The sequence below is a fragment of the Crocuta crocuta genome, unplaced genomic scaffold, assembly GCF_008692635.1.
Source record: "Crocuta crocuta isolate KB4526 unplaced genomic scaffold, BGI_CrCroc_1.0 scaffold290, whole genome shotgun sequence".
NCBI classification, from domain to species: Eukaryota; Metazoa; Chordata; class Mammalia; order Carnivora; family Hyaenidae; genus Crocuta; species Crocuta crocuta.
Window position 1 is genome coordinate 2,755,077 of NW_027527429.1, and position 11,728 is coordinate 2,766,804.

Sequence of the window (11,728 nt, forward strand, 5' to 3'; positions counted from 1 at the left end):
CCACAGGCAGGCGTGTCTGAGATTCAGCAGGTCCCAGGGGCGGCTTCCTCCACCCGGAATCAGGTAGTGGAGGTAAGCAGAGCTGCCCCGCGGGAGTCCCGCCAGGCTGGTCACTCACCGGCCACCTGCTCTTTCACCAGGTGCTCCAGGGGCAGGCGGATGGAGTCGTGTTCCACGGTGCAGGTGACCAGGTGGGGCGTGGCCCCGATGCCCTCTGCGGTGCGGGTGCGCTGGAAGTGTTGCACCACAGAATGGATCACCCAGTTGTTTGACTGCGGAGGGACAGCACAAAGAGCATTCGTAAGACTGGCGCTTGGGGAGGACCAGGAGGCGCTTGGGGAGGACCAGGAGGCACTTTCTCTCATTTCATTTGCCTTGTGGCTAACACTTAAAAAAAACAAAAAACAAAAAAACAGTCCCAAAGAAGTTCAACGTCTGCATCGCACCTTTTGAACGCCCAACCACAAAGATTTGGGGTTTCAAACTTTCAAAAATGTCAGAATTCATTCCCAGTCAATTATGCCTGTCTTGTTAAAGCAATGTTACAGATTTTTACATTTTATAAATCTACCAAAAAAGGAATATTGGACCCAGGTACCCAGGGCTGATGGGAATGTAGTCTGGCATATTAAGGGCCATTTTATATCTATCAAATGAGCCCTCTGACCCAGAACATCTGCTTCTTGGACTTGATCCCATTGCTACACCTGCATAAAGCAAAATGATGTGCAAAGGTCATTCCTAAGGGTTAGTCCTGAAACAGCTCGACCTGGGATAGCCCTTCGGCGCCCACCAGTAAGAAAGCTTGGTGACTACGTCATGCAACAGTGTTCGCTATATACCAACGTGTGAACACCAAGGGATCCCTTTATGCGCAGATCCCAAAAGATCTCAGATAAATATACTTGCTGCATAATAGTAGTTTTAAAAAGGCAGCAGACATTATACACAGTATCCTACCCAATTTGTATCAAAAAGGGGAAATACAAACACATTTGTTTAAATATGCAAAAATATGCTTGAAAAGGTAAAAAAAAAAAGGAAGGAGATAAGAATATATAAATCCTGGGGCGCCTGGGTGGCTCAGTGGGTTGAGCGTCTGACTTCGGGTCAGATCATGATTTCATGGTTGGTGAGTTCCAGCCCCACATCAGGCTCTCTGATGTCAGCATGGAGGCTGCTTTGGATCCTCTGTCTCCCTCTCTCTCTGCCCCTCCCTTGCTCACGTGCTCTCCCTCCCCTCTCTCTCGAAAATAAATTAACATCTTTTAAAAAAAAGATGTATAGGGGCGCCTGGGTGGTTCAGTTGGTTAAGCGTCTGACTTTAGCTCAGGTCATGATCTCACGGTTCATGGGTTTGAGCCCCGTATCAGGCTCTGTGCTGACAGCTTGGAGCCTGGAGCCTGTTTTGGATTCTATATCTCCCTCTCTCTCTGACCCTCCCCTGTTCATGCTGTCTCTAACTCCTTCAGAAATAAATAAAACATTAAAAATAATTTTTAAAAATAGGATATATAAATCAACGTACTTACTTGCTTTTAATGCACAGACCCTCCTTGGAAGATACTAGGAAACTAACAATATTGGCTTCCTGTATCCAGAGAGGATAAATGAAGGGTTCCGAATAGAAGATTTTAAAACAACAAAACAAAACTTTTCTCACAAAAAAAGTGTGTAAAATATAAATAGAAGTTCAGGACCACCTGGAGGGCTCAGTCAGTTGAGTGTCTAACTCTTGACTCCGGCTCAGGTCATGATCTTACCAATTTGTGAGATCGAGCCCTGCATCAAGCTCTGTGCTGATAGCATGGAGCCTGCTTTGGGATTCTCTCTCTCTCTCTCTGCCTCTCCTTAGCTTGTTCTCTCTCTCTCTTGCAAAATAAATACACTTTTAAAAAAAAAAAAAAAAGATCTTTTTTAAAAAAAGGTCTTACAAATTCTTTTTTATTAGATTTACTTCCTACGTGTTTGATATTTTCCGTGCTCTGGTAAACACCTGAAGCCGCTATGGAAGCGTGAAGATGGATGCAAAGGAAGATGGACACCCTAATGCCCAGCAACCCTTTGTCCAGGAATTTGGTACTGATGCTTAGTAATGTGGCTCGACGGCCCCCGCCAGCTTTGGCCAAATGACCACCTTGACAAGACGAAGGCAGCTGACGCCACGCACCAGGCCCCTCCCCACCCTGCCCGGGTCCCGCATTCTCCTGTAAAGCCCCTTGGCCTTCCTCCCGGGGGGGTCTGCACGGTGGAAGGCCCCCACCTGTTGCGGCCTCCTTCGCCTGGCAGAGTGAGAGAACTCTGTCCCTCTTCGTCCCCAGCCTATGTGTCACAGAGGCTGATTTTCCACCACATACCTGCTTGTGGCCAGAACATAAAAACACCATTGATTTTTGTATCTAAAAACTGCTAAATGTTCTCATTAGCGCTAGTAATCTAGCTGCAGATTCTCCTGGGTTTTCCTTTCTTTTTTTAAAGCTTATTTATTTTGAGAGTGAGAGCGTGAGGAGGGGAGGGGCAGAGAGAGAAGGAGAGGGAGAGAGGGAATCCCAGTGCTTAACCGACACTTAACCCAGGCAGCCCTCCCCCGGGTTTCCTGGGTGGACAGTCCCATCACCTGCAGGTGACGGTCATGCCTTCCCTCCCAGAAAGGAAGCATGACAGTGAGCGTTACTGGGAAGCCTTGATGCTGTCACACTGTCTCTGAGTCACACTGTCTCTGAATCCTCCTATCAGTTTACAAGTACATGGGGCGCCTGGGAGGCTCAATCAGTCCAGTGTCTGACTTTGACTCAAGTTGTCTTCCCACGGCTCATGAGTTCGAGCCTGGCGTCGGGCTCTGTGCTGACAGCTCGGAGCCTGGAGCTGCTTGGGATTCTGTGTCTCCCTCTCCCTCTGACCCTCCCCTGCTCACACACTGTCTGTCTCTCTCTCAAATATAAATAAGTATTAAAAAATGTAAATAAAAATAAATAAAAATAAAAATGCATCTGAAATGGGTCAAACATCAAAGCCTTAATAAGGCAAACAACTTAGTAGGACTTAAAAGACTAATTCCAGCACAAAACGAAGGGCAGACTCTCTTTGCTGAAATAGCGCAAAGACAGTGAATGCGCACATGATATCACAAACACCCCTCAGCCACCTGGGGTTCACTTCGAGGACAGACACCAGCTAGTTCAAGCTGAACTGCAAAACACCACGACCAAGGATCAGTCTCTTTTTAAAGGAATAATACCAGGAGGGAGTCAGGTTTCATTGCTTCACGTAACTTACAGCACAAAGACGGTGAGCCTGTCTCAAGACTTTACCTCGGTGCCCCCGGAAGTGAAGATTATGTCCTGAGGTTTCCCACCTATCATCTTCGCGAGGTTGTCCCGAGCCGTGTCAATAATGTCCTTGGCCTTCTGACCTTGAGAGACCAGAACGGACACTCACCACTGTTGCTTCACCAAGTAAACACCAGCCTCAGAGAAGGAGCAGACGCGCAGCAGCGGCGCCGGGGGCACTTCTGAGACGACGCGGGTCCCGCTCGCGTGACCACAGGCCACAGCCAGGAGCAGCCGGCGCGGGGGCGGCAGCCGAGCCTCAGTGAGAACTCCGGGGACTGAGCAAGGGGCGGCACACGGGGGGACGCCCGGGGACCCTGAAGCGGCCGCGGCCGCCATCCTCCCGGCTGCTACGGGAGAGGGAAGCTGTGGGCCTCCGCCCCGCCCCCCGTTCACAAACACAGGAGGGTCAAGGGATGAAACAATTTGCTTAAGACCACGCTGCAACACGACAGAAATAAGCCGAAAGGGACCACGTGCCTCGTCAACACGAGGCCCAATGCCGCCTCGTGGGCGCGACGGAGGTGACTGCCTCAGGGATGGGCCTGCGGTCACACGGGGGCCACGCGACCAGCCTCACCAGCTGGGAGGAAAGGAGCCAGATCGCATGTGGCAGAGAGAGGAAGGGCACGCGGGAGGGGGTTCTGACCGTGTGGGTGGCTCCTCCTTAGTCTGAAGAGCAACTGTCTGCAAGGCTTGCTGACTGTTCAGCACTACCTGTAAGGGGGTGGCAGGTAACAGGCACCACGGAATCAGTCAGTTGTACATAAACAGAAATGTAAAATCATGCGGTAAAAATCAATATACAAAGTAATCCACACAACCCTTAAAAGACCATCGTATAGATTTTTAAAAATGTTTTATTTATTTTTGAGAGAGAGAGTAGAACAGAGAATCCCAAGCAGGCTCTGAGCTGTCAGTGCAGAGCTCCATGTGGGGCTCGAACCCACGAACCGTGAGATTATGACCTGAGCCGAAGTCGGACGCCAAATCCACTGAGCCACCCAGGCACCCCTACGATTTGTATTTTCAAAAAGGATCTAATGCCACCTGAAACAAAAATGAATACTGGAAGAAATTAGAATATGAAAGGTGACGGGGCGCCTGGGTGGCTCAGTCGGTAAAGCGTCCGACTTCGGCTCAGGTCATGATCTCACAGCTTCTGAGTTCAAGCCCCAGAATGGGCTTTGGACTGATCGCTCAGAGCCTGGAGCCCGTGTCCCCGTCTCCCACTGCTCCCCGTCTCCCATCACACCCTGCTCGTGCTCTCGCTCTCTCTCTCTCTCAAGAATAAAACATTAAAATTTTTTTTTAAAGAATATGAAAGGTAAGGGAATACTGTCCCTGGATTAATGTTAAATCCCTGGAGCGGGAGAGCGTCCTTGATCCTTAGGAGACCGCTCAGGTGGTTAGGATGCCTCCTGCTGGGTGTAACTTATGTTCAAATGATTCAGGAAAAAATGGGGCAGAGTATTAATACTTGATAAATGCAGGTAGAGGAAATGCAGGTTCATTATACTATGATTTTGCCTTCTCCGCAGATGTTATGTTCCAAAACAAAACTTTGGCACAAGTAGTTAAAAATGCAAACCAGACCATGACCTTTGTCTGACAGCAATGGTCCCCCCACTCCCCTCCGCTCCCCAAGGGAATAATTCAGTCTTCTCTTTTGAAAAAGTAATATCCTCAATTGAGGAAATCGGAATATGGCTGAAGATCAGGCCAGGACCTGTCATGTTCTCAGGTTTGAAGATGGCACTGTGATGGGAGAAAGCCCTTTCTCTTACAAACACACACACACACACACACACACACACATACACACACACTTCTCTTACACACACACACCTCTCTCTTACACACACACACTCACACACGTGTGCGTGGGACCCACGACAGGCAGGTACCATGCTGCCTGTAACTCCAGGGCTCATGGAAAACACGTGTAAATTTAGAAAGAAAGAGATCAAGGTCATGTGGCGATGCTGTTGGGACCTAGGAGGCAGGAGACAGATGGCTGTGCGTGTTCTCACTCTCACATGTCTGCAGTGTTTGAAGCCGTTCATGTAGCTGAACGTAAAGGGTGGCTGGAGCCTGTGACTGATGTTACATGAGACTCTGAACCCCTCTCTGGGTGCGAGAGGGAGTAAGGGACGTGGTGGCTCCCATGGCCCCTGAAAGCAACCCTCCTTCATCGGGCTGCTCCTCCCCCAGTGCCCCTCTACCTCCCCCAGCAGTGGCCCGTTTCTTCCTTCCCTTTCCCGCCTCCAGCCCTCCTAACATTCCCTCTGGAACCCTCGGCTACCAGGCTCCCAAATCTACTCTGACCAAAGTCACCGTGTGCCAAATCCAGGTCCTCACCTCCTCCCCCGGCCAGCAGCGGCTCGCAGGGGGGCTCCCTCCTCCTCCGCGCCCCTTGCTGGGCCGGGGCTCCAATTCCACACTCCAGATGGCCTTACGCCCTGGCAGGTCCTCAGGTCCTTCCTCCCTGAGCAACTCAAGACTGAATAGCGGCTCGGTGCCCGGGACACCGCTGGCTCCGCCGGGTACCCGGCGGGCATCTGAAACTACAGCTGCCCAAAGCTGAATGAGTGCTTCCTCCCCCAGACCTGCCCCTCCTACGTCAGCAGACACACGGTGGCTCCATCCTTCCGGCGGCCAGGCCCATCGCGCTTCAGCTCCTGCCTTTCTCCACCCCATTATGCAACCCATCAGCAAATCCTGTAAGGCTCTGCCATCAAAAATACCCAGAATCAGACCCACCCCCGCGCTGCCCAGCCAGAGCTGAGCCAAGGCTCTTGCTGGAATATTTTCCTAGCAGACTCCCGTGTCCACTGACCCCCACCGTGGCCCATTCTCCAAGTGGTGGCCAAAGTAACGCCCGGACAACCCGACACACTTGGCACCCTGTGCCGTAGCCTTCACCAGAACGGCGCTCGGCCCACAGTAGGCACCAACCGATGCTGCTTAAATCAGCTGTTCTCAAAGTGCGGCCTGCAGAACACTGGCCGGGGGCAGGCACTTTCAGGGTCCACAAGGTCAAAGGCAGTTTCGATGTAACAGTTAGACACTCATTCCTCCAAAGTACCTGGTGAAGCTTTCCAGAGGCTGCGAGATGTGAACAGACTGGGCACAGAAGCGGGTGGGGGTGTCACTGTCTGCTGCTTGGACGGACCTTGAGGAGACAGTCACATGTGCGACAGTGACATCCTTCTCACTAAATTTGTGCCATTTGGGAAAAGATAGTTTCTTTTTCACACACAAAAAATTAACAAGTAATGGATTTATTATTGAGTTTTTAGTGAATTCATAAATACTTAAGGCCTCTCCGCACTGCTCTCTAGAGAGGCAAATACCCGCATGCAGAGTGTGAGGGGCTGCGAGCCCAAACAGTTGGCGAGCTGCCGGGACAGCCACGTCACCGCTCTGCTCAGAGTCCCCTAGACGCTGCACGATGGTCAGATGCAAGCCGGGCGCTCACAGCGGCCTCTACAGCCCTACGTGGCACTGTCCCCTGAGCTCCTGAACCCCCAGGCCGGCCCCACAAAAACAAAGTCCTCAAAGCCTCCCACAGTCCCTTGCTCAAAACAATGGCGGTACAAGCGGCTGGTGCATGTCCTCTGCGCTCAGGCCGCTGGCTGTCGCTCTGCCACGCTCCCTCCTACAACCACAACATCTCCAGCTGGCACACAGCTCAATTATGGCCACAGTTAGAGTAAGGAAATCTCAGAGGAATGAAGAATGAAGATCTCATGTCCCAACTTGCACTGCAATTGAAAGGCCGATGCATGGCCATCGGCCCAACCTCCAGCAATGGGGTATAAGCCAGAATGGCACACACAACTTCCAAAAGTATCGCTGAAGGACTCAGGCATTGCTTTCCCCTCCCTCTTTCTTTCCTTCCCACAGGCTGGACTGCGCACGTGAGGACCTGAGCAGGAGCAGCCACCTTGACCACCGGGGGAACGGGCAGGTGGAGCGTGGGAGAATCGGGTAGAAGGAGCCAGGGTGGCGGGTATTGGCTGTGTGACCACCTGGGCCCTGGACGGTCAGAGAAATGCCCTTCCACCTATTTAAGCTACTGTTCCATGGGGGTTTCTGTCTCCCACAGCCAAATGGGACATTTTCCACGCTGGCTCACACACGGTTTTTCTTTAGGGGGTGGGTATGGGAAACAAGAAATCTTCCTGTCTTATAACACGCACTTCCCACTTGAACCACATGCTGCTGCCTGGCTCCAGGTCATCAATAAGCCCACACCATGGCTCTGACTGGGTCCAGAACGCCACTTGAGGGCTTCGGCATACTTGACGTGACCAGTCCTTGACTGATGGACACTGAGGGGATTTCCAACCTTTTGCTATTATAAGCAAGGCTGTGATAAGCATCCTGGGTATCGAAACTGTCTCTACATGTCCTTAACATCTTCCCTAAAATAAATTCTCCCACAGGAATTATTATCACATTAAATCATAATATTGTGAAGGTAATCAAACCATTCTATCATAAAGGTGATTTCCTTTCCTTCCCTTCCCCCGCCCCCCAGTTCTACCTGAGCACCAACAAGTGAATTGCAATGTATACTTTAGTTAAGGTTCTTAACAAAGAAACAAAGGCCTCAAAGACAACCTCAAAGCCAGTGACGGTCTCTATCAGGCCAAGAAGGGGAACTTCTCCTTCAAGCCTATTCTTTCTTTTTTTTAAATGTTTATTATTATTTTTGAGAGAGAAAGAGAGAAAGACATAGCATGAGTAGGGGAGAGGCAGAGAGATGGGGGGGAGACACAGAATCAGAAGCAGGCTCCAGAGTTTGAGCTGTCAGCACAGAGCCTGATGCGGGGCTCGAACTCACAGACTGTGAGATCTATGACCTGAGCCGACGTTGGATGCTTAACTGACTGAGCCGCCCAGACAGCCCCTTCAAGATTATTCTTAGACTTCTTTATAATAAATGTTTTTTCTTAGCATTTCATTGTTCTCTATATTCTCAAGTTTAATTCATCAGAAAATACAAATTTACTAGAGGAAAGCTTAGATACAAGGCAATGTCCAAAAGGTTAGCCAGAACACACATACCAAATAAACCAACACAGAAGTTAATGAATGACTAGTACCTGGTTTTGAAAAAGATTTAAGTTACCAAGCCGTGAAGCTTTTAGTAAACAAACACATATGAAAACACACAAAAGCCTGTAAACAAAGTTGTATATGGGGGCACCCGGGTGGCTCAGGTCATGATCTCATGGTTTGTGGGTTTAAGCCCTGCGTCGGGCTCTGTGCTGACAGCTCAGAGCCTGGACCTGCTTCAGATTCTGTGTCTCCCTCTTTCTCTGACCCTCCCCTGCTCACACTGTCTCTCTTTCTCAGAAAAAAAAACCCAAAAAACATTAAGTTATATATAAGTATTACTAAATCCTAGGATTTGGCAACAGTATGTTGAAAGCTTTTAGTTCATTATAATCCATATTTGTATTATCTTAATTATCTGATAAGCATTAAATTAAAAAGGCACAACTAGAGCACTATGTAAAAAACATAATGTAAGTGTGACATAACACTACTGACTTGAAGCAAATTATTTTCCACACCACCAACTTAATGATCTACATTAAAACAAGAATAAGTGAGAAATAAGAATATTTTAACAAAAGTAAAGAATTTTTAAGTAATTTTCATTTTTTAAAAAAGGCCATGATTATATGCAATCCTGATGATTTCACAAATTTTCACAAATTTTTTAAGACTCAACTAGGACAGATACCTGAAAGGGTTTTAATGGGTACTGTTATTACAAACAGCTCTTAATAAAACACCTTCTTCATCTGAGTAAGGGGGATGGGAGTGCGTGTTACAAACGAAAGATTAGCGTATCAACCGGCTCAATGAAGTCTGGACTTCTCTGGGAGTAAAAAACAAAAATCAAACAAACAAAAGACCTACCAGAAACGACATCTAAGATTTGCAGTTAACAGAAAATCTGTTCAAAACCAAGTGACCACAGGCAGTGGCCCATGTCTCCCGGACAGCCTCCGCCCACGCGTCCCCCATCTGGCAGCGTCTCCCAGGGTTACCTGCAGGGTAGGGACTGCTGGGGTTTCCCCAGGCTTCCCGCATGGCCTCGGTCATGACCTGGATGACTTCCGGCTCCAGGGGGGTGGTTGCGTTATAGTCCATATACACTTTCCTGCTGGGAAGAAAACAAAGATGTGTCTGTTAAGGAAAAGGAGAGGAATCCGGAAGCGCAGCCACCCTGTGTCATCACCTGCGTAGGAGCGAAGAGCAAGGGCAGAGGCTCCTCTGCGTGAACACCACGCGGGCGTCCACACACTGTACATGGCAACCTCCACGTCTTCATCAATTATGGAAAGGTGTGCATCATTTTCCAATAATCTGGCATTTACCAGTGTCCTTATAATCACTAGGAGACCATCCACTTAGATTTTCAAGGCCTCTTCCCACCCCTTGGTAGGATCAGTGGTCCCGGCTACAAAGGACGATCTGTCTCCTGTCCTCCAGACAGAAGCAGGGGCACCGTGCACCCACAGACAGCCACCCATTCCACCGGGCTTTCTAGCTGCATCAGTAGTTTTTCTTTCTTTCTCTGCAATTTCTGGGACCGCCGGAGGCTCAGCTGATCTGGGCGCCCATTCCTCCCCACACCCTCCCCTTTGTGCCCGACACCGGGCAGACCTGCTTCTCCCTCCCGGCTTCACTTTTCTGTGCCTCGAATGACCACGACCCCTGAACCCACTTTTCTTTTTAGGTCTTTGCTCCATCTTGACTTTTTGTGAAGCCCCCTGCGGCGGCCAGTCCCCCTCCTCCCAGCGCCCGGAGACCCCCTGCCTCCCTCTGTCCCCACGGCGCTCGGCAGCCTCCGTCCGACACACTACACTGGGTCCTTGTCTCCTCCCTGCAGTCACAATGTCAGGGGCAGAGGCGCACAGGCTCTGTCACCCACAGTGAGAGCAGCGGCCGCCACACAGGGGCTGGACTCACAACAGAGAAGCACATCTGCTGACAGGCCCTCCTATGTAAAACTCACCTGTGTAGCTTTTCACCAATATCAAACCCTTCAGACACTTTCAAAAGTAGGTACAATAGGTAATCCTGCCTAATACTATCATTTTACCTGATTTTAAAATCAGTGACGGGTTTTTAAATGTTTTATTCATTTCTGAGAGAGCGAGAGAGCGCTAGTGGAGGGGCAGAAAGGGGGGACAGAGGACCCCAAGCAGGCTCTGTGCCGTCAGCAGGAGCCGCATGCGGGGCTCCAGCTGGGGAACCAAGAGATCATGACCTGAGCCAAACGTGGCCACTAACGGAGCCACCCAAGTGCCCCTAAAATCAGTAACTGTTTAATGAAACCAATCCACATGAAAATTCAAATATAATTACCAACTGTGGCTGTTAAAAGTTTTTTAAAAAAAAGGGGGTACCTGGGGGCTCAGTCGGTTAAGCGTCCGACTTTGGCTCAGGTCATGATCTCACAGTTCATGGGTTCGAGCTCCGTGTCGGGCTCTGTGCTGACAGCTCGGAGCCTGGAGCCGCTTCAGATTCTGTGTCTCCCTCTCTCTCTGACCCTCCCCCTGCTCATGCTGCCTGTCTCTCTCTCAGAAATAAATAAAACATTAAAAAAAAAAGTTTAAAAAAAACCCAATATTTTCATGCAACATCTTGCTGTCCAAAGTCACCTGAATGGCTTAAGGCTTTGGGAAGTTTGAGCCACCGCCACTCCCACACTGGAAAAGTGCTGTCTGCTGTGACTTAAATCTGCAAGTGCCCTTAATTTGGCCCACACTTCCTATTAAGTACCCTACATTTCCTCAGGCTACTAATGTCAGCTCCGGACTGCAGCTTTCAGTCTGCCGCTGGGGTGAGCTCATTTATGGCTTGAGTTTCAGATGAACGTTTTATAGATAAATTCTGCTCTGTTATTTGCTTCTTCCTTAAAATGCTATCGCTCTCGGACGGGAAAGCTAAACTCTCACTATGTTCATAACCAAAATGTAATAAAAAGGTATTGTGAGCCTCCTCTCCGTTCAAGTTTCTCTGCAGGACTTTCTCCCACCCCACACCCCCCACCCCCCTGCTCAGTCTCCACCAAAGTGGGCTGCCTGGTGAAAGACATGGTCAGATGTAGGCCTGGACCCGAATTTTAAAGACACGCCACTACTCATACTTGGGTGGAGAGGACTACCAAACCAGAGGAAGCCCAGCCCCACAAAGGGAAAATGCAAAGCTCCAGGTGGCTGAGGCCAGCAGCCGGGGAGGCCAGGTCCCAGAGCCTACTTCCCTGCAGGGGCGCACCAGCCAGCCCTGCGGGTTCCGTCGCAGACGCCCCACTTCGCCACCGCCGCCCTCTCCTAGACTTTTACTAAAGATTCCCAACGTTGCCCTGT

General features: G+C 49.8%; 1 protein-coding gene across 1 annotated transcript in view; it reads right to left on the minus strand.

Moving 5' to 3' along the window:
• SCLY (selenocysteine lyase) overlaps positions 1–11,728 on the minus strand; it is a 50,165-nt gene that overhangs the window by 28,996 nt on the left and 9,441 nt on the right. Inside the window, exons 2-4 of the mRNA XM_077758378.1 lie at positions 9,401–9,513; positions 3,312–3,412; positions 119–272 (exon numbers count right to left, since the gene is read on the minus strand). Coding sequence (XP_077614504.1) covers positions 119–272; positions 3,312–3,412; positions 9,401–9,513 — 368 coding nt within the window. The remainder of the gene's footprint in view (positions 1–118; positions 273–3,311; positions 3,413–9,400; positions 9,514–11,728) is intronic.